This window comes from Rhipicephalus sanguineus, chromosome 5, assembly GCF_013339695.2.
Source record: "Rhipicephalus sanguineus isolate Rsan-2018 chromosome 5, BIME_Rsan_1.4, whole genome shotgun sequence".
Taxonomy (NCBI): domain Eukaryota; kingdom Metazoa; phylum Arthropoda; class Arachnida; order Ixodida; family Ixodidae; genus Rhipicephalus; species Rhipicephalus sanguineus.
The window spans coordinates 122,360,558-122,383,065 of record NC_051180.1 but is presented as its reverse complement, the minus strand read 5'-3'; the positions used below and the strand labels follow the sequence as shown (position 1 = coordinate 122,383,065).

The following is a 22,508-nucleotide window of genomic DNA, read 5'->3' as shown; positions in this document are numbered from 1 at the left end:
CGCATCTACCAGTGGATGCTACATGCCCGTACTGTTCTGTTTCGGTGATGCAAGAAGATGCATACCACCTTATACGGACATGCCAAGGGTTACAGTCGGAACGCTCCCTTCATCTCCTGCAAGCTGGCCTGCGCTACAGTGACAGAAACAGTTATGAGCGATGGATACACAACAACACATTCAACAAGACACTTCTTCACGTCATACACAACACCAGCCTAACGTCGCACATTTATTACAAATATACAACGAATATTATGCATTAAGGGCAAGTCTATGTCGCAAAAAAAAAGGAATTGAAGTAATGAAGCGCCACTACACTGCCGGCATTATAGCGCAGCCCTGCCTCTGGGACTGTGTTGCGAGTGCTCAACGTATACAAATCGCCAGCTCTCAGTTTCCGCAATGAGAGATGGCTCCATTATCGGAGCGCCCGTAGAATGACCGTAGCGACCACACAATCGAATTATCCGTTCATTACCAACCTACGTTTTCTTTCGTGGCGTAAGCGCCGCTCTGTAGTCAGCACTAAAAGGGCTGAAAGTTGCACAGTTGCGTTAATGGGAAGTTTACTGAAATACCACCGAATTGCGGCTTGCCTAATTGGATTTCATCGACTTCCCGTTTAGGACGCAATCCTTGCCTCGTCGTTTCTGACAGCTCAAGCAACGAAGGCACAACCCTACATTAGCGAAACGCCAAGTGTAAAGAGTGGGACACCCGTGGTTTTTAGAGTGTATTATTTCTCCGTTGGCGAAGCAACTAAGCCACTTTCAGTTTCAGTCCAACACAGCTGGAATGCGACGTGTTTCATATTTACCGCTATATCGCCATCGAGGGCTTTCTCTGGTCGTTTGATCGATGAAGATCCTAGGCATATGGACATCCGCTCTGCTCATTTGTTAAAATCTCTCATCTCCTCTCTACTATTGTTTAGTCCCCTACGCCCCCACATGCGGCGCTGAGCCAGGCTCCTTAGACATCGGAACTTTTCTTAGACACTTGCTCTTCCTTGTTTTAACAGCTGAGCTGTTCAATCTCGCAGAATCTCCGTAGGTCGGGAACAGAAATTACCATCATCATGAACGCGCACCCACTTCCTCCGTCCTCTAATTCGTTTTATTCGTCGCTCCCAGAACGCGTGCACCAATTCGTACTGGCACGAGCTCTCTTCTTCCTCTTCATCTTCTTCTTCTTCTTCGCCCCCAGAACATGTGCGCCGATTTGACCGGCGTGGAATTCAATAGGTCTGATGGGTGAGAAAGAGAAAGTAATAAGAGACAGCAAGAAAGTGATAAAAAGAGGAAGAAAGGGAAAAAATGGAAAGAGAAAGAGAGAAATTCGAACCCGCGTACCCAGGATACGAAGGCGAGCGTCGTAAGCTCTCGGCTATCCATGCACGCTAGCAGAGCTTAGCGTAGCCTTGTATAGTATATACAAGACTATGGGGGCACGACACTCTTTTCGGCCCATGCTCACCCTTCTACATGTACCAGGTGCTGCTCGGATTCTTCGCTGTCGCGGCGAACATCGCCGGGGCGGGGGAACATGGCATCATCGAACCTTGGCCGAAGCCTATCACTACTGATCTGCAGTCATCGGACCGTGCCTTCCACGGACCACGGGATGATCTGCTGCAACTTGTGTATGATCTCCGGCACACCGAGATGGATTCTGCGCATCGTGGAACGTTTCCGTTTCCGCTGCGTGCTGGCCATAAAAGGGGTCAAGCTGCGCTACAACGACTGGGGCACGACACTCTTTTCGGCCCATGCTCACCCTTCTACATGTACCAGGTTAGTTACCTAGGTGGAACTAAATGTTATCGCTCCAACAATACAATGCTTCTAAGAGTGTCGTGCCCCATTAGCAAGCGACAACTTATATGTTGTTTTAAATATGTGAGCGTGTATTTTATTGATGCTGTGCTCTTTTTGCTTTGCGATGGATGCTTGATGCTTTCTCAATTCTTGATACTCTTATCTGGTGACGTAGAGCTGAATCCAGGACCCATGAGTGCGGCAGAGCGAGAGCAAATAACGAACATTGAGAGGATTCTATTAGAAATGAAAACGGGCCAGGAAACTGTGCTTGCGAAGTTAACAGAAATTACAACTAAACAAAGTGAACTGGAATCCAAGATAACGAACTTAATAGAGAAGACAAGCCTTGTGGAACGTCGTATTACTCGTGTGGAAAAAATTGAAGACAAATTATTGGCTAAGGTGGACGATTTAGAGAATAGAACCCGTAGACAGAACCTGTTATTTTTTGGTGTGGCTGATAGGGAAAAAAATGAGACTTGGGAAACGTCAGAAAATTTAATTAGAGATATATGCAAGGAAGTGATGAAACTTGATGATATTTCAATTGAACGGGCTCACCGCATAGGGGCTTTTAAGGAAACCAAGAACCGGCCCATCGTAGCATGCTTTTCGCAGTGGAAGGCTAGAGAAAGCGTCTTTAAAAACGCTTTCAAACTAAAAGGTACTTCGTACAGTATTTCCGAGGATTTTAGCCAGGCCGTGCAAGAAAAAAGGCGACAGCTGTGGAACTATGCGAAAGATAAAAGAGACTGCAAAGAAAATCGTGTACGTCTGAGTTATGATAAACTGATTATCAATGGGCAAACATTTGTCTGGGATAGCGACACGCAGACGCCAGTCCCACTAAGGGCGCATGCGCAAATGGATAGAGGCAAATGACCTACAATAAATTCTGTTTCCCTCAATGACAACACACTCTGCTGTTCACTGCCTGAACGGCTTTCTGTTCTGCTAGTAAACTGTCGCAGTATAAAGAACAAAGTCGATAGTTTCATGTCCTTGGTAGCAACCATTAAGCCTCAAATTGTAATGGGCACTGAATCATGGTTGGATGACTCTGTGTGTAATGTGGAAATTTTTCCGCCAGGTTTTACTGTCTATCGGAAAGATAGACATGGGCATGGCGGGGGAGTGTTTCTTTTAATATCAAATACATTGCCAAGCACTGAAATTCTTTTTGAAAACAACTCTGAATCTGTCTGGTGCCTCGTGAATTTACCCAAGGGAAACAATGTCGCGTTTGGGACATACTATCGCCCACCGGGCAGAAGTGAATCATTCGGTTTTCTGTCTGATGTGCTATCTTTTATGCCTAACAGCGTATTTCTCGGTGGAGATTTTAACTTGCCGAACTTCAATTGGACTGCTGGACGCGTAGCTGGTGATGGCTCCCGTATCTACTCAGAGTTTGAAGAACTGCTCGGATTGTATGGTTTGCAGCAGTACGTGCTGGAACCTACACGAGAAAACTCAATTTTAGACCTGGTGCTTTGCAATGAACCAAACTTAGTATCGGGGATTACTGTTTGCCCAGGTATTAGCGATCACAGGGCCGTTGTCGCAGAGCTTGGCGTACAGCGTGTACGGGCATCACAAACTCCACGAAGAAAAGTGTTCAGCTACGACAGAGGAGATTACGCTGCTATTAGAAATGAACTAGAAAACTTCTTCCCTACTTTTCAGCATATGTCAAAAGCACGCTGTCCGTTGGCTCTGTGGTCAACGTTCCGCGACAAAATACTCAGATTGGTCGAAAGTCACGTTCCATGTAGGTACTTGCGTAAAAAAAAAACGCATAAACCTTGGTTTAACACAGAAATACGCAAACTTATTAGGAAAGCTAAACGCGCGTATAAAATATTTTCTGCTAACTCCAGTCTGGTAAACCAAAAGCGCTTAGAGGGAATAAATAATTTATTAAAAGTAACAATTAAATCGGCGAAAGATTCATTTTTTGTTAAATTAGGCAATGACTTAAAGCAAAACCCGAAGTCATTCTGGAAATATGTAAAGCAGAACCGAAAAGAAGATGTATCTATACCACCTTTAAGTGTCGACGGCGAAACCGTGACGTCAGACTTCCAGAGGGCGGAATGCTTTAATCAATATTTTCAATCAGTCTTTTCGCATGAAACTACCGAGCAGACAACGCTTCTAAACAATACCGTCCAGAGCAATATGATGTCTGACATTGAAATTGATGTTAGTGGCGTCGATTCATTATTACGCCGCTTAGACGCAACAAAAGCCATTGGACCTGATGGACTATCCCCAGTAGTCCTCAAAGAGTGTCATGACATCATTGCTCCGTATTTAAGTATCATCTATAAACTCTCCCTTGAAACTGGTCTTATCCCTCAGGATTGGAAAACGGCAAACGTTACACCCGTTTTTAAAACCGGAGACAGAAAACTGAGAGAAAATTACAGGCCAATCTCTTTAACGTCGATATGTTGCAAAATCTTTGAACACATTTTACATTCAAACATATTTAAATTCCTTGATTCAGACGCTTTCTTTACTCCCTCCCAGCACGGTTTCCGGAAAGGTTATTCCTGTAACACCCAACTAATAGAATTTCAGCATTTCGTATCCAAAGCCATTGATAACGGTAGTCGGGTAGACGCTGTTTTTATAGATTTCCAAAAAGCATTCGATACTGTGTCGCATAAGCTCTTGGATGCAAGGCTTGCTGCATTAAACATAAATAAAAATGTTCAAACATGGATACGAAATTACTTAAATGGTAGAACCCAGTCCGTCGTCCTAAATAATGTCAAATCTTCGTCAATAGCAGTGACTTCGGGAGTTCCCCAAGGAAGCGTTTTAGGGCCCTTATTGTTCCTAATCTACATAAACAACATAGTTGAAAACATTAGATCTCCCATAAAATTATTTGCTGACGACTGTGTCATATACAGAGAAATTGCGACTGAAAATGATATACACACTTTACAAACTGACCTAGATCACATAGCGGACTGGTGTAAAAAGTGGAACATGCATTTGAATATAAAAAAGTGTTGCAGCGTGAGCTTCTCAAGGAAAACATCCAAATCAGAGCATCAATATAACATCTATGACGTCCCTATCAACATACACAGCGATTATAAGTACCTCGGCGTTTACTTTACCGAATCGTTTACATGGAACAAACATATTGACACGGCCATAGCAAAAGCTAGTAAGATGCTTCACTTTATCCGCAGGAATTTCAAACAGGCGACGCGCGAAATCAAGGAAACTTTATATTTTTTGCAAGTCAGATCCATACTTGACTATGCATGCGTAATATGGGACCCCCACCAAGACTATCTTATAAATAGACTTGAAAAACTTCAGAACCAAGCGGCAAGGTTTGTTTTAAATAATTACAGCCCCTACGCCAGTGTTTCTCAAATGAAGGCCACCTTGGGATGGGATCTGCTCCGTGTACGTAGACAGAAACTACGGCTTAAGCTGTTGCACCAGATCTATAACTCTAACACAGGTATTAATCGTCATAGCTACCTTGTTGAACCATCCTACACATCCACTCGCTGTGATAATAGCAAAAAGATTTCTACCTTTAAATGCAGATCCAACACTTTTTTCTACTCGTTCTTTCCTAAAACAATAAGAGATTGGAACAGTTTAACAGACGACTTAGTAAATATAACAGATAATGATTTATTTTTTTCCATGTTGTGAAATTGTTCTTGCAACAACAAATGTATGTACTACGTGTCTCTAAATTGTATTTGGTGATCTATACTCATGTTACTCCTGATAATGTTTTGTTGATATTTCTATATGTGTGTATATATCCCTGCAAGTGTTCCTTTATTCTGGTTATGTTTTTGTTTCCCCCCCCCCCCCCTACGTAATGCCTATATGGCGATGTAGGTAATCTGTAAATAAATAAATAAATAAAAAATACGCCTTACACGTTGGTCTACGGAAGGAGCCCGGCATCGACGCTCGACCCCATGCTACCCAAAGTGACCGACGAAGAAAACCTCGACGTCACCATCTACCTTCAACGCGCCGAAGAAATCTGACATATGGACCGTCTGCGCATCAAGAACCAGCAAAAGAACGACAGTTGTCACTACAATCTTCGACGACAGCAGATGTAATACCAAACCGGCGACCGTGTGTGGGTCTGGATGCCAATATGCCGACGAGGACTTAGCGAGAGGCCTCTTCGATGATACTTCGGCGCTGACTGACACTCCCACGTTTAAATGCACACATATACCCTATAAAGTGGACGGGGGGATGGCCGCCGCGGTAGCTCAGTTGGTAGAGCATCGGACGCGTTATTCGAAGGTCGCAGGTTCGGTCCCTGCCCGCGGCAACCTATCTTTTCGTCCACTTTTCTTTCTTCACAATTACCTTACATTTATTACTAAAAACATCCCCTATACTTTCCTTGGCATGATTGTCTGTTAGTTCTCATTAATATTGTGTATAACAAAGAAAACGAGCCCTTGAAATTAACACTTCTTTCCTTCATTCATAGCGAGGGTCTAGTTCTGGCAGACGTGATGCTTTCAGGTAGTATGCGAGGGATTATTGGTCAGCTGGCAGCTCGTAATAAGTTCACGTGCTACGTGACGCCAACAGGCAGAAAAAGAGTGTTCCACACTCGCCGTCATGGCTACTGGCGGCGCTGACTGACGCTCCCACGTTTAAATGCACACATATACCCTATAAAGTGGACGGGGGGATGGCCGCCGCGGTAGCTCAGTTGGTAGAGCATCGGACGCGTTATTCGAAGGTCGCAGGTTCGGTCCCTGCCCGCGGCAAGCTTTCTTTTCGTCCACTTTTCTTTCTTCACAATTACCTTACATTCATTACTAAAAACATCCCCTATACTTTCCTTGGCATTATTGTCTGTTAGTTCTCATTAATATTCGGACCGTACAAGGTGCTTCGACGTATCGATGCTCTAGACTACGAAGTCATCCAGTTCGGCATTACGCTCTCAGCGGCGCCGCACACGACCTGAAGTCGTCCATGTCGTGCGCCTTACGCCATTTTATACTCGTTAGCGAACTCGAGGACTGTACCATTTTCTTTATTATTGCACTATATCTGTGTATGCACTTTTTTCGCCCTTCCATGGTGTCACACGCTTCGGGACGATACTTTTTCAGAGGTGGGCAATGCCACGCATGCTTCTTTTGCTATTTTTATGCAACTGCGGCGTTTCACATATATTCACTGTCTTGCGCAAACCGCGCCCGAATTTCTGGGAACCTTTCAGATTATTTCAAAATCTTCTGATAGGCTTGAGCGCGAAAATGCGAACAGTTTAGTTTATTCTGCAACTAGCGCGGCCACCAGCGATAAGACTCAAATGTTCGATTCAGCATTTATAAATGCCGACGCACCTAACCACAGATCAGTCCACTCGACGGCCGACGCTGTACTCGCCGCTATCTTGAATTGCTTGTACTTTGCTGCTTTAATTTTTTGGGCACAGGTTCGCCGAAATAAATAGTTTCGTCTTAAACACGCCGACTGCTGCCGTCGTCGACATCACGACCACGTGACAGTATTGTATATCAAGGGGATAGAAAAGGGAACTGAGGGTAAGGGGAAAGAGTAAAGCATAGCACAGAAAGAAAGAGAATGAATAGAGAGACAGAAAGAAAAAAGACAGAAAGATAGAGAACGAAAAAAGAGAAAGAAAGAAATACAGAGAGAGAGAGAGAGAAAAAAAAAGACGAAGTGAGGAATAGAGAGAGAGAGAGGAAAAGCAAGGGACGAAAGAGAAAAAAATAGAAAGAGCAAGAACGAGAAAAGAATAGATAACGAATGACATAACGAAACAAAAAAAAAACTGTCGCAAAGAAGACGTAGAAAAATAGTGAGAAAAGAGAAAAGAAAGAAAGTGATGAAGGAAGAAAGAAAAAATACATAGATAAACAATGAAGGCCGCCCAGCACCGCGCTTCTTTCAGGCTTGGCACCTGTAGTGCGAAGCGGCCTTAATTTTTTTAGTGGCATGAAAATTTCTATACCGACTCAGCAAGAAAACTGTCTATCCGTCCGTCAGTCTGTCCGTCCGTTCTTCTGTGGCGTTTAGGTTTATGCAGTTTTTTTCAATAAAACATCATAAGGGAATATGAGTAAAACGGGTGAGCCTACTTTGGTTGCACATCCATGCTTCCACGAAGGGATCATATCTGAACGATATGAGTGCGCTGTGCACGTGGTGCAAGAGGAATGGGAAAGCAGAACACTTTATATGGTGGGCAGGTTCAATTTCGTGGTCGCATATTCCATGCGACTTCACCAGCAAACACGCGAGTGCACCTACGCTAGACTAGACTACGCAATACTGCACCTACGCTAGACTCGAACTCGGAATCACTAAATGAAAGCGCCACTAAAATGAATGTTCCACTTAAAGCACTTACCGAGTTGTCTCACGTCAAAATTACAAGCGCGCCCGTAAACAGCTGAGAGTGCCAACTCAAAGCGTAAGAGAAATCAAAGCTTAAGACCTAAGGCATCAATCGTACAAAAGCGCACTGCGGAACGCTGTATATGTAGTAGCGTTCGGAACGCTGTATAACCATGCACGACCGTCGTAAATACAAGCGAACGACACCAGAAAAGAGCGGCTGCGTCACGGGAGAGCATGGAGAGGGCGGGGCGTCGACAAACGCAATATCGGGTGGGTAATTTGGAAACGTCCCATGTTTCGAGGGAGCCTTGGGGAATGGCTTGCTTCGATGCCCGGACACGCTCCCGCTGCAGCTCTGCGGTGAAGGGGGCACGCGTTGCGCTTGGCTGCCGAAAAAAAAAGAAAAGAAAAAAAACAGGGGCGGACAGTATATCGAGTTGTTCCGTGTCCGATGCAGGAGCGCACATAAGTCGGACGCAGCGCTGCCACCATCCTCTTGCTTATCCCAATGAAATTAATGATCTCCTTGGAGCGCCTTTCGCTGAGAAATGCGCTTATCCTTCGACTATGCTCTCCAAAAGGGAAAAGATAGAAAAAAAAAGACGGCATCTGACTTCAAGCCAAGAGAACGTACGCAGAACGACCGTGCAGGCGCGCAACTCCGCCAACGTGTGCTAGAAAGTAAGAGCGGAGCGATTTGGGACAATGTTGTATGTTTAAACAGAAATAACACACAAGCAGGAAGACTACGAGGGGCGATGTTGGGACGAATGCTGTTTCTATTAAGAAGCTTTCGAAAGTGTGCGCTGTACCCTTGGCCTCTCTTCCGCTTGTACACGTGCTTGTGACTGTGGCAAATAACGGGAGCAAATGCGGAGGCAGTTTCTCCTGCGAGCGATACGATGCAGTGCGGGACCACAGCATTAGCAGCAGCTGGCACACATGTCAAGCTGCAGGAAGGAGGCAGGGGAGGAGGAGCGAAAGAGAGAGAGGGCAATGAGATGAAACGGAAGGGAAGGAGAAAGGAAGGATATAATTAAAACATGGTTCATATAGCTTGCACGCAAAGACGCAGAAATTGGAGGCGTATTCTTGTCGCTGCTATCGGCCAAATCCATCTCATTTTCTCTATATCCTCTAGCGGTACATGTAATTCTGCCGACTCCGTGACAGCAGTAATGGCTGCAGTCATTTCCCCGCGGGCGGTGGAGCCGAGATTAGGGAATATTTTTAATAACGACCCAGCACCGGAAAGACGGATAAGCGGGTAATTAGAAATTTCGCATTCTGGAACTTGTGGTCATTTTTAATTTTGTAACGCTGCGTTTAATCGAGAGTATCACTGCACTTTTCAGGAAAATCTCGCAGTTCTAACGCCTAAAGCTTATAATAAAGCTTGGCTTCTATGTATTTAATGGGGAGCCTTTTTGGATATTCCCCTTTCATTAGAGTTTAAAGGAGTCCTGCACTCATTCTTCAGCAAGGTCAGAAAATGCTGCTGATCGGTAATCGAGGCTCCTGAGAACACGCGAGCCAAACATTATAGCGCAGCACGTGGCCTGGAATTTGCAATAAATTCTCAGTCGGTCAGAAATCGTTCCCTCTTCTCCCGACAAATGATGCCATGAGCCCAAATGACCGCGTTGTATACCCAAAGTCCACCTCCATTGGCTGATTTGAGCATCGTGAGGTGCATAGCTGCCGTAGCCGCGGGATGCCGCCACGTGCCCGCAAGCGTTCGCGACCGCACTGAAAGTAAGCCTCGCGTTCGAAGTGCTCGAATGGTGCTCAAGGTCATGGCGCGAACTGACGAACGGACGTAAGTTGTTTCCCCCTTTTTATTCCCCCTCTGCGTAGCTTTCAGAGCGCTCGCTATTACGAAAGGAGAGAGAAGGCGCTTTAAGCGTGCGACAAATTCCTGCAACTCCGCTCGTTCCTGACGGTTTCTAAAAATTTTTGCGGCAGTTGATTCGGGAAGCAATAAGCTGTTTTCATGAAGCCATTCGATGATTACTTAGAAAGGTGTTGCAAAGTCCCATTGAAAGGCCTGTCACCAGGACACACCTCGGTGCTTTACAGCACAGCGGAGCATTGTGACCTCCACAGCAGAGCTCAGTGTCATCCTCGCCCGCACGGAGAGTGGCGGGCGAGGAGGACACTGGAGGACACATCGAGACTCTTTTGTGTGCGGCGCAGCTCCTTTACCTACGTAACACAATCAGTGTCGCACGTTATCACCCCATCTTGGAGCGTGGCACCACCAGGAGCACGCGATCTTCAGTTGGAAATTTGAGCCCTTTCGGCGGCATGTAGCGATGTAACTCTTGACACAATCGCGATCGCGCAATGTAAGCATTGCGCTTGTCAGATCAAAATGGCCAGACCTTGTGAGTTGCGATTTAGGTGAACAGTTACTGTTCTCGCTGCTTTAGTTGTTAGAAGGGCAGTAGCTAAGCCTACAATTTATTTTCTCGTATTTCATAAAGACGTTTCAAGTTCTATGAAGAACGAAGCCCTTTAGGCAACGTTTTTTCTAACGAAGGTTGTTTTGCTTCTGCATCGCGTAGGAAAAGCCTGGCGCACTCTACCGACACGTTGGTAAATGAAATTCAATAAAGAACATCTACTCTACCGCCTTCAAAAGATATTTAAGAATTATAAAATATATCTTGCGCTGTCTAAAACAGTGCTCCCTTGTAGCGCGATTGAATTCTCGTTGGGCTCTATTGCTATGTTAAACATTCTGATCAATATCGAAAACACCCACTGTGTCACCTAGGTCAATTTGTTATTAGTACGTATTCTTAATGGCTTTCGGATGTACATAATTAGGTCGGCGAATATTGTAGGTAGAGTTAGACCGAAAGAGAGATGAAAATGTACGTAGAAAAAAAGAGAGAAATGCTTAGGTAATTGGAAATGAATGGAGTGATCGAAACAAAGCTGAAAGTGTAAAGTGTGATGTAGAGAGATGAGTGGGGGAAACATGGCGAATTAATATGGAGAGAGCGATGCAGAAAGACGTTGAGATAAGTGGAGCTTCGATGAGAAAGCAATGTAAATTCTGTGTGTGTGAGAGAGAGCTGGTGCAGTGGCAAAATATGCAATGTTAGGGAGAACGAATTAATAAGATGTAGATAGAGTAAGCGAGACACAAACGGTAGTTAGAGGTGGCAATAAATAGAGAGAATCAGTGGGGCGTGAACATGGAAACAAATACAGAAACAGGAATGCATGCGTATAGTGAAAAAATATAGAGGGAGTGCGAGAGAGACGTGCAGATGTGTAGAGGGCAACGTTACTACGAATTATCACTAGCAAAAGAAAACGGCTTCTACAATGGTTTTTCATCTTTGTGTCACTTTCTGCATTCGTAGGCGCAGTTAAGATGCCCCATGCTACTAAAATGTTGTTTTATATTCAGTGTTCGAAGAGAGTGAGACTGAGAAAGAAGACCGCGACAACGAGAGCGATAACCAGATGGACGGACAAGTGTGTCCAGCTCAATTTCGAGTACTTAACTGCTGTCGCAGTATAGTAGCAAAAAAGTAGAAAGAGAGAGTCGCGCAGGTACACCGAAGGTGCAACAATAAATCATTGTTTTAATGCAACTAAAACTCCCGCGGTGACAAACAAAATGTACGTCTGGGGATTAAATGATGGATCACTTCTTGAAGGCAAAGGTACGATAGCGTGCCGCGGTCTCATTTGACAGAAGTGATAAAGACAATTTAAGAGCAAAACGAAATATTGCCATGAAGTCAACTATTTTCGCTACTCATATATATAATTTCAAAGTGTTTCCGGTGCTTCAGAGCGTTTATGACAGACACGCTCTTTGCCTTTAAATGCTTTTAAAGCCGCACTCTATATGTACACGATATGTCAGAAGATGACGTCGCATTGTTTACGTCGCTAATGTTCACGCTTTGAAATAATCTTCGGTACAGGGCCGCACACTCAAAGATAAAAAACAGAAACAGCTGCGCTTTTATTGCGACCTGATGGGGCATCCATGCACCACAGTGATGACACAAACTGAGGCCGTATAAGTGTCGCGTCCACCGCGGCATTCGCCGTACAAACAACGCAAATTGCAGTGCTGAAACATGAAGTGGCGCGCGCTCTAAGCGAAACGTTTGTTTGCATTGCTCGAAAGTGCCGCAGCCGCCGAGGGCGCTGATTAACGCACACGCGTGAGCTCCTTCCCGTAATGCAGCTGCAGTTAATTACGACAAGCGCAGTGGCGCCGCAGCATGAAGGTCCCTAAAATATATTGCCTAGTGACACGCACGCACTCTAACAGTGGACCGGCGCAGTCTCTGCAGGCGAGAGCACGGGCCAAATTATGGCCGTGTTAGAGCGGGACTCGCTCTGCTGTGAACAGCTATGACATGCCTCCTTTTCTTCTTTGCGGGTTCTCAAATGGGACGACGTGGAAACAGCGAGGTAAGATATGAATAAATAAATAGTTATTGGGGTGAGAGTGTCAGTGCTATAGTTGAGCTTAGTGCGTAGGCTCTGCTCTTCCCATTTCGTTGCAGCAAAACGCTTTTATAAGATCGGCGCTGTTAACGAAGGAGTTCGGCGGAGAATAAATAACGAAGGATAAATAACGAAATCGCACCAACTCAAACGAAGGGAAAGAAATAATAACAGGGAAAGAAATAATGGAGGAGGCAGAATAAATGGCTACGGAAATAAGCGATGTTTCGTTGAAGCCACCGCAATTAAATATGATCCCAAAGTTTTATTGCCATAGCAATTGTATGGGCACTCTAGACGGGTTTTTGCCGTCGCCGTCGCCGTCATGTTTTGTATAAAGTCCAAATCGATAACATCCCCCCGCGCATTGTATGTTTTACGCGCGGTCAAAAGTGCGCGAGCGGGGGCGACGAAAGCGGCTGAAGCAGATATGAAATGAGCCGACCGATCTCCATTGCACGAAGGGCGCATACAGCAACACCAGTACGCGTGCGAGGCCTGCCGCCGATTGCTACTCAAGCAGAGAGAAAACGCCCCTCCCTTCTTGAAGGAGCATAAAGAACGCGGGAGGTGGGGATGTGTCGCTCGAGCACCAACTGTGAACTTCGATTTTAAGGGCGCAGCCGTTATCCCTGGCGCGCGCGCTATCTCGGCAGGCACCACCAGACGGCTCGAATACCCTTCTACGTGCTGTGCTCTCAACGCGATGAGACTTTGTGAAAATTGTTTCTCTCCCTGGAGCGGCCACATTCTCTTACATCAGGGTTTTATAGAGTTACATGAGATAGAGCCCAAAAGGGCCCAAAAGAGTTTGCTGGCAGCCTGACTTAGTATAATATTACAATTTGTTGCTATCGCATTCACTGCTTCGCCGAGGAGGTGAAACTGTGAATTTTTTAAAATTTTTTTCTGGGGGACGCTTACTTTCAGTGCGGCCTAACGCAATGCCAGTGGCCTTCCTAGCCGCCGTATTTCTATAGAGGGGAGTTTACGCGATGGAAAGAGCGTGCCTAACCCTTGCTCTTTTGATCGAGAAAATATTTTATTCATGTCAAGTGCAGAACCTCCACAAATGGCTGAGTGTCCTGCCGCTCGAAACTGCCAGTGAGCGTATACCACGGCTGAGGAGTCACCGACCTAAAGCGCTCGCGCCTGTGCGGCCACTGAGAGCCCCGCATGTGCGCGATCGTTAGCGAGAAGTGGGCGATTAGCGATGGTCGCGGTGGTGGCGACGGCGCTGTCGCGTGGTGGGTTCTTTGCTCGCTCCATATGCATGCTGTCGTGAGCAGCTTGTTGGGAGTAGCTTTCCCCTCGCCGCGGTAACATGGACGTTGCCGTCGGAGCTTCGGGTTGCTCCATGCAAAAGAGAAATCTCTGCACCTTAAAAAGACCTGCAGACGGGTGAGAAGGTCTGGTGACCAGGAGACTTGCATAGAATACGTACGTAGAGCGTGTAGTTGTGTAACATGAAGATGAGATTGAGGCCTGAGCTTATGGCTGAGAAAAGAAACAAACAATAAAAAACACGAGGACAACATGAAAAAATTACACCATCTCCCGCTAAAGGGGACCATGAGGCGATGCGAAGCCGGAGCACTTGCACGATCGCGTTCCGTTGGCGTTCGTTGGGCATGCTACCGACCTCGCGTCGTGGAACGCGAAGAGGGACGCTACGCGCGTCGTATCTTCCATCTAGCCTGGCCGTTAATTCTCACAGGGCGAGCGGGGAACGCGGTCGACAGGCGGGCGAAAGGAGGGCAGCGTAGGAGAGGAGAGAGAAGGGGAGGGGACGCGCATGCGCTCGAGCTCATCGCGGCGTTGCGCAGGCGAGAATTTCGGCATGTCTAGCCCGCGTTTCAGAGGAAGAGTGGAAAGGGGAGGGGAGAGGGAAGGTGGGGAGGGGGGGGAGAGGGTATGCGCATGCGCAGTAAGGGTGGTCACGCCGCACACCACCACCACCACCACCACCACCGGATTGAGCTCCGCCTTAAGATACTTCGCATCTAAAAAACGGAAACTGAGAGTACTATGATAGTAGTGTAGATGAGCACATCTTACAGAAAAAGATTGCGTAGCTCGCACTGCAGGCGCAATGCTTAAGAGACAGAGCAGCTGATGGGCACCTATGTAGTCCTGGTTATTGCTGTTTTGCTGGGTCTTGCAAATTTTTTCTATTTTCTTCCTCTATTTCTTTCTTCTTTTCTCTCCGTTTCTCCTGTCTATTTTTCTTCTGTTTATTTCTATTTACTTATTTCTATGTCTTTCTATTTCTTGATCTTCTGTCCTTTCTTCCTTTTTCATACCTTTCTTTCTTTCTCTCTATTTCTCTCTTGCTTCCTCCATCGTTCTATCCTTTTCAACTCTCTGTCTCTCTATTTTTTCTCTTTTATTGATACTCTCTGTTTCACACTTTTTCTATGCTACTCTTTACTCTCTCCCCTCCTTTTCACCGTCACCTCTCCTTCTCACGCTCACTTCCCTTTCCTAGCTCCTTGTTATACTGTACTACACAAGCCTGTGCTATGCTCTGCTAGCGTGCCTGGATAGCCGAGTGGTAAGGACGCTCACCATCGGATCGAGGGTATGCGCGTTCGAATCGTGCCTAGTGAAGAACTTTCTTTGGCCAAGAATTTCTCTCTTTCTCTGTGTTTCTTTCTCTCTGTGTATTAGTTCTGTCACCCATCATGGTGAAATCGAGAAATCGGAGCATGTATTCTCGGAGCGAAGCAGAAGAGGATGAAGATGAAGAGGATGATGTAGAGAACGCGTGCCGATTCATGATGATGACCATTTCTGATTCCGACAGACAAATTATGGCGAGTTTAAACAGCTTCCCTGTTAAAGACTTGTTGAATAATACGCAACCGCCAGTTTTCTACACCGAGTCTGTATTTATCTTTCAATTCCGGTAATGTGTACTACGCTCGACGTCTGCATTTGAAACCAGCACATTTTGAAAATCGAGCTCATTCGTTCCTAACTTGCTGCACACCTGGTTCCTGAGCTTTTTTTTCTGTATGGAGGAACATTGCTCGGAGATCATGACATTTAGCCGCAACTAAGTTCTGACTTCCGTGGTTTCTTACGAACTGCTTCCCTGCGATCGTCAACGTTTTGTTATCGTGACGGGCCAAAATGGAGTCTGGGGAACATATGAAAGGTCAATAGGACAACGGCTGATGCAGTTTATTATCAAGATGCACAACAACGCCTATGAGGAACGCCGCTATTTAGGCTCCTTGGTTAATTGTGACCACTGGGTCTTCTTGAGCGTCACCTCAACGTGACGTTAGTGCAAGGAGGTGTTCTCTCTTTGATTGCAGCGCATTTCACTCGTCAAAACAAAAAGAATTAAAAAAAAACCAGAACAGTGACTACGAAACCGCAAGTCTGTATTGAACTCTACGTTTAAAAAAATCCAATGGTTGTGAAGCAAGCGTTACATTTGTCTTATAGCGTACAGCATACATTTATTTTACAAATAGGTCATTAAAATACGATTTATTCTTTCCGAGGCTGTTTCGCAGCGTTACGGAGGAAGCTTCCTAGGGACTTTACACTTATTAGAAAACACAGGAATATCTTTTCGTGAATTCAAAGTGTGCAGACTGCGTTCACAATTTTACTACATCCCATTTTATCCCTCAATCCGTTACCATCCATGACTATTTCTATTCATAATGAATACTTGCTTCTTTGAGTACTACCCGAACCAAAGAAACAAATAACAGAAAAAAACTTAACGAGGACTGAGGAAAAACGCAATAAGGGTAACGGTACGTGTTTGTGCAATTAGCTAGCATCGGAATAAAATATCACGGCGTAATTAGGCATAAGCTGCTCTTTCTCACCTGATTCAGGTTTTCTTCGTAAATGAATAAACGAAGGCCTTCACCACCAAAAAAAAGGGGGTGGGGTACGTGTGAGTTATAACTTTCCTCCTGCAATACACATATATGTCTAGATCTTGTGGTGCTTTCTATACGATTCCGGCGTGTGGTTTGCACATTTGCGAAACGCCGAGTGTGAATTTCATTTCTTTGCGCCGCGTATTCACCATTTTGTATTCGTTTCGTGCACGTGCGACGAGCCTTAACCCATCCCTCGTTCATACACTTCACGGCCGTCCTCGGTTTATCTTGTTTTGTGGACGTATTCCTAACTCTCTTTCTCTCTCTGTTTCTCTCTGCAAACGTATATTTCTCGTGTGCGTGTGTCCGTGTGCATAGTGTGTGTGTGTGTGTGTGTGTGTGTGTGTGTGTGTGTGTGTGTGTGTGTGTGTGTGTGTGTGTGTGTGTGTGTGTGTGTGTGTGTGTGTGTGTGTGTGTGTGAGCGTGTGTGTGCATATGAGTGGAGCGTAGTTGAGACTTTCAGAGGCGGCCCGATTCATTTATCACTCGATACGAGCCGTTGCATTCGAGGTTTATACAAGGGCGCCAAAGGTGCGAACCACGGGTGCATGGGCAATGGCCCAAGACTGAAGGAGTTCGTGTGTCAAACAATGAAAAAAAGGTACGGCCCCCTTTCCCTCCTACCTTTCTCGCTCGCTGCACCGAGCCCGAAAGAAGGCGCGAACGAAAGAGGGAATGCGTAATTTACATTCATTAGCAATGCTAATTGTGTCCCGTCAGAAAGATTGCTGAATCTCCGCTATAAGCTCGTGTCATTTATGTTTGTTTCCACATTTATTTCTCATGGCCATTCGAGCTTGCTTCCGAGCGATTTCTCTTGCTGGCTACATTTTCTGAGCATCAAGCCGACGAGATATAAAAGAACGATCCGGAAATAGAAATTGTGAGTTGAGACTGTTGTGTTTGGAAAAGCAGCGCTTACTTGCAATAATGCGTCACGGACGCGGAATAGAAGGACAGTCGTTTCTGCATATATATATATATATATATATATATATATATATATATATATATATATATATATATATATATATATATATATATGTGACGAACCACACGAGAACGGTGTGGTGCGGTAGTGGTGAGAGAGGAAGACGAAGTGTTTAATAAACATGGATCTTCGTACAGCCATCATGTCTCCTGCGTTACACATATATATATATATATATATATATATATATATATATATATATATATATATATATATATATATATATATGTATATCGTTGTTCTTTCGCGAGGGCGTCGCGTAGGCACTTTGCGTTTTCGGACGTTCACTACATGTTTGTAATATGCCGATATGAAATCTGAGAACAGTGGGCCTTCATCCGACAAGACCACGGGATTATGATTTGTGGCTCTATGGGCCCCACCATGGAGCACTGTTGATGTATATAGCGGAAGCCGGCCTCTATCTGTATATTTACCTATGTATGCGGTTGGGCAAACTCTCGAAATTAAAAAAAAAATCAAGCGGCGCTTTGTTTGTTAGCTGCTTAATGCTACGCTTATATGGCATGGTACGTAGTCGAAGAGCTACGTAAAAATCGTCTTACCATGCTGACAACTTAATTTGTTTAATGCTGTCATCTGAAGTACACTTTTTCGCAGCTGACATACTGAACCTCAAGCACTTAGATGGGTAGACCCGTACATAAGTTAGAGACTAAAACCTGCATGGATGAACAAATGGTGAAGTTAATTGCGAAGCTAATAAAAATATAAGGAACATGTTCTGTCTTCATTTTTATGTTCCAAACATGGTTATACGCTTACTTATTAATAATATTATCTGGGGTTTAACGTTCCAAAACCACAATATGATTATGAGAGACGCCGTAGTGGAGGGCTCCGGAAATTTTGACCACCTGTGGTTCTTTAACGTGCACCTAAATCTAAGTACTCGGGCCTCAAAAATTTTCGCCTCCATCGAAAAATGCAGCCGCCGCGGCCGGGATTCGATCCCGCGACCTTCGGGTCAGCAGTCGAGCGCCATAAGCACTCGACCACCGTGGCGGGGCTATACGTTTACTTATTGCCCTGCCGTGACTTATATGGTAAGTTGCAATTGTTTGTGACAGCAACAACCAATTCCCAGTCTGTGTTCTGACAGTTTGACGTGCATAATGGCATTGGGCTCTGTGAAACTTAAAACGAAAGATTACACAACGTCGCTCCTGTTTTATTTACAAGACGAAATAGGAGTGGTTGCCGCCCACCAGATAGCACCGGCTACTCCTTGTCACTTCGAAAAAAAGCGAAGGAAAAGAAGACAGAAAATAATATTAAATGTCGTCACTAAATGTGTTACAAAGGTATAGCAGAAAACAGCCAATCAGTGCATTAGCACCAAGTTTTATACCCAAGTCAAGAAAAGATAAACATCTACAGACGTGCACATGTCGACACAGCATTCTAAGGCAAAAAAAAAGAAAAAAAAGGCGCGTTTTCGGCGTCTTCCTGCCACACAACAATAATCATCGTACGTCTTGCCTGTATTCCTTGAGTTATCGCCACGAGTCCGGTACTTTCCAGTCACTAACGGCGTGTGGTTATCAAAGTGACATCATACTCTTGATAGGAACGTAGCGAACGCGTAGTTTTTGAAAAGGAAATGGAAACAAGCCGCATGAAGATTGTAGCTGTGTGCCAGAGAGGCGCCCCAAGTAGTTCCGTTTGCCTTGAGGTGAAGTATGTTAAACCTCTTGTAATGCGCAATAAAATTATAAAATTTGCGGATTGGGAGCTTTATTGGGACTTTTAACACCATTAATTGTTAGGGTTCATTTCGCTTACAATGCTTCTGAACCTGCGAAGGGCACCTGGAAGTACGTTATGCACGTAATGGGCATAAACAGGAAAGCGCATCGTGAAAAATACTTTTCTTTTCGGTCACGCCAATTCTAACAGGTGTTGTAGCGGAAAATGACATATTTAGAAGCGCAAGATGGTCTCTTTTGTGACTTGAGTATATCTGAGACAGAGTGATAGAAACAATATTACCAGTCATACATTGTAATTCAATGCCGAAAGGGTTTCTTTGTTTTCCAACAATAAAAATATTTCGTTAATAGACTCTCACAGTGAGTTTAATGCAGCTTCGTCTCCTATGCGTCAAAGCAAAAGAGACAAGTAGCAGCCAGTTGCGGATGATATGTACAAGTGGACAAATGTACATTTTCATGGAAGGTTGGGTCATCTTACATGAGAACAATAATATTCTCCGTATGAACAAAAATTAGGAGAATGCTTGAGCCTCGCCTTCAAGAGTAGAACGCCATAGCGTAAGCAGGCCCGTGCGCATCGCCTTCTCAATTGCTAGCCTGGTTTCGGTTCTCGGTGGATGCCTCAACCGTGCCGCCAGGAAACGAACGCCAGGAAACGAACATTGGCCGTTTCAAACTATCCTAGAACGCCTACTGCAAGTACAGTAGCGGAGTGCCCACCACACCATAATTCTTTTTCTTGTGAATCAGCGAAGGGCCCACTGCGCGTATGTAAGGCAACACACGAGACTACGCAGCTGCTCACTCTGTTGATGCTTTTGCTGATGATGATGGTTAAATATGTCTAAGCGATTTGTATAGAGTGGGCCTTTCAAACATCCGCTCGTTGCGCAGTTCACAGGTTTTGACGCCTGGCGCGATTCTACGCTTCCGCCACGCAATATTACATGCGTTTAGGACACTCCTCCCTCTAATGACACTCATATAGTATTTTTTTTCGAAGAAATTTCAAGTAATGACGTGGCTTTGAGATAGAACATCTGCTTGTATTCTCACTCAAACCGAAGATTTTTATTGTTCATTTTATTTGAGTCTTTCTTGACCTTTCGGTCACGGGGGACGCTGACTTTTCGGTCACAAAGAACAACGCCGAACTTCTGCGAAACGAGCTCTTTAACGCTGTCGCGTTAATACATCAATTAGGGACTCAAGGTTGCCTAAGTATATACCTAGAATATAAAATTTGTCTGTGATGCCTGTGCTGACCTACCAGCGCATTGTCGAATCATTCTACGTATTCCCTGATGCAGTGTTTCCTCTGATGAACCTTCCCCATAATATGCAAAGGAAGAAGCAGGGCTGAACGATCTAGAACTTTGAGGGCAGAGAGTCACTCATCCTTGAAGCCAATCGGACTGGAAACAACGTATTTTTAATAGAAAGGCAGCACGATACAAACTGAGGAAATTGGGGGAAATAAAGGGGATGCCTTTCTGTAAGAACACGCTGCAGCGCAATGCGCCGCAGTCGACATAGTCTCTGCCTTCGTAACGCAATCTCAGCCAATGGGGCGCTTCCGTAAGCGGAACAACCCCGGCGGAAAACTGAGACTGAGCGATGGTGGGGGGCCCCTGTGCGATTCGTCGACCCGTAACAAAGTCTCCCAAGGGAACGACGCCGCCAAGCGCACCGCCATTGCGAGCCTCAGCTGAGCACAATGGCCGGACCCGCTTTCGGTCCTTCGAACACACACGCCCTTTCCTTTCCACCCCCCTCCTCCATCATCCGCCTTATAGAAGAGAGACCCGGATGCTAGGACAGCGGAGCCGGGGGCAGAGGACGAAGACTGCGACCGTGGAGTTGAATGGAAGAAGAACCCGATACACTTAATCGAACTCATCTGCAGGGACCAATAGCTTCTCTGTTGGCTCGCTTGTTCGCTTTCGGGAGAAAGGTGTGCGCTGTCCCCATTCCTGACACAGTAGGGAGTCTAGTTAACCGTGGCTGGAGTTCTGTGGAGAGGATCGGATGCGCATCGGTATGGCTGCTTAGCGTGCCCAGCAAAATGTTTTTATTTTCGAAGTTGCAGAATGGTGGTCGTGGAGGGAGTAACTGTTCTGTGAACGAAGTTAGCGCCATCTAAGAAGAACCGCTGCACTAAACCAACATCGCTGTGTGCCCCAGACCACTTTCAGCGAAAACTTTTATTTTAATGGGTTCAAGTATCTTCTCGCCACTTAGGAAAGTAACGTGCCAGGCTCGAACTGCACGTGTTTCACTATGAGGTGATTTGATTGCCTCGGGAAAGGAGAGAACCAGACTAAAATTCGCCTCCACATCACCTGGCGCTAGGTCGGAAATGAGCGCAAACACTAAAACGGCACCCTGAGCGGAATAAATGTTTATTCCTTCATTCCGTATAATCCTTCATTTTACTTCATGCTTTCTTCACTCAACGCTTACTCCTACTATGCGGAGGAGCCGGCTACAGAATTGTCGCGAACAATAAATTACTCATCCTACTCAGTCTGCTGTTTCAGCCAGCCCACGTCAATAAGTTTGGTCTTAATGGCCGCACTCAATATGCATCAGATGCTATCGTTAGGCTGACATCACCTACCCGTGTCCTCCACCCAATACGCTTTTATCGCCTTTCTAGGACACTCCGGCCACATCAAGCTCAATTAATTGCTTTCTAAGTTGTTTGCTGGGGATTGTCCAGCTTGTGTTGTGTTTCTGTGACATGCATCTTGAATATGATTTAACTTCCCACAGTACCCGTCAGGAGTAGCATGCTAGGCGTGCCTCTAACAACGCTCTCAGAAACTTTCTAGGAAGTACTTGACCTCGCTCTCGTTTTCTCTCCCTCTCTCTTATTATCTTGTTGTTTGGGATTTGCTCTTAGAGTTTGCATGACACAGATCTTATTAGTATGTAGTCTGGCAGGACTTTAATATATTCGCTCTGTAAAAGAAAGCTCTGACCTATTGCGCGACGAATATTGTTAAGGAGGTGCTTTTCTTAACACTGGACAACGCTGTACTGATAGAAGGGCGATAGACACATTTATTGCGCATTACAGTTACGCTGAGCAGTTGCTAATTGTTGGATCGGAGTAAATATTGATAGTGTGTCGGCTTTTAAGGCGCTAACGACGCAC

General features: G+C 45.3%; 2 protein-coding genes across 2 annotated transcripts in view; one reads left to right on the top strand and one right to left on the bottom strand.

Moving 5' to 3' along the window:
* Nucleotides 1-1,682, bottom strand: part of LOC119394945 (Down syndrome cell adhesion molecule homolog) — a 123,617-nt gene extending 121,935 nt beyond the window's left edge. Inside the window, 1 exon segment of the mRNA XM_049416025.1 lies at nt 1,610-1,682. Coding sequence (XP_049271982.1) covers nt 1,610-1,682 — 73 coding nt within the window.
* A 1,029-nt stretch (nt 1,683-2,711) lies between these two features.
* Nucleotides 2,712-21,060, top strand: LOC119394943 (uncharacterized; the record flags this gene model as incomplete). Its single annotated transcript, XM_049416024.1, has 2 exons — nt 2,712-4,214; nt 20,911-21,060. Coding segments are annotated over 2 exons (1,653 nt in total), but the record flags the coding sequence as incomplete, so codon positions are not given.
* Nucleotides 21,061-22,508: the final 1,448 nt, after the last annotated feature.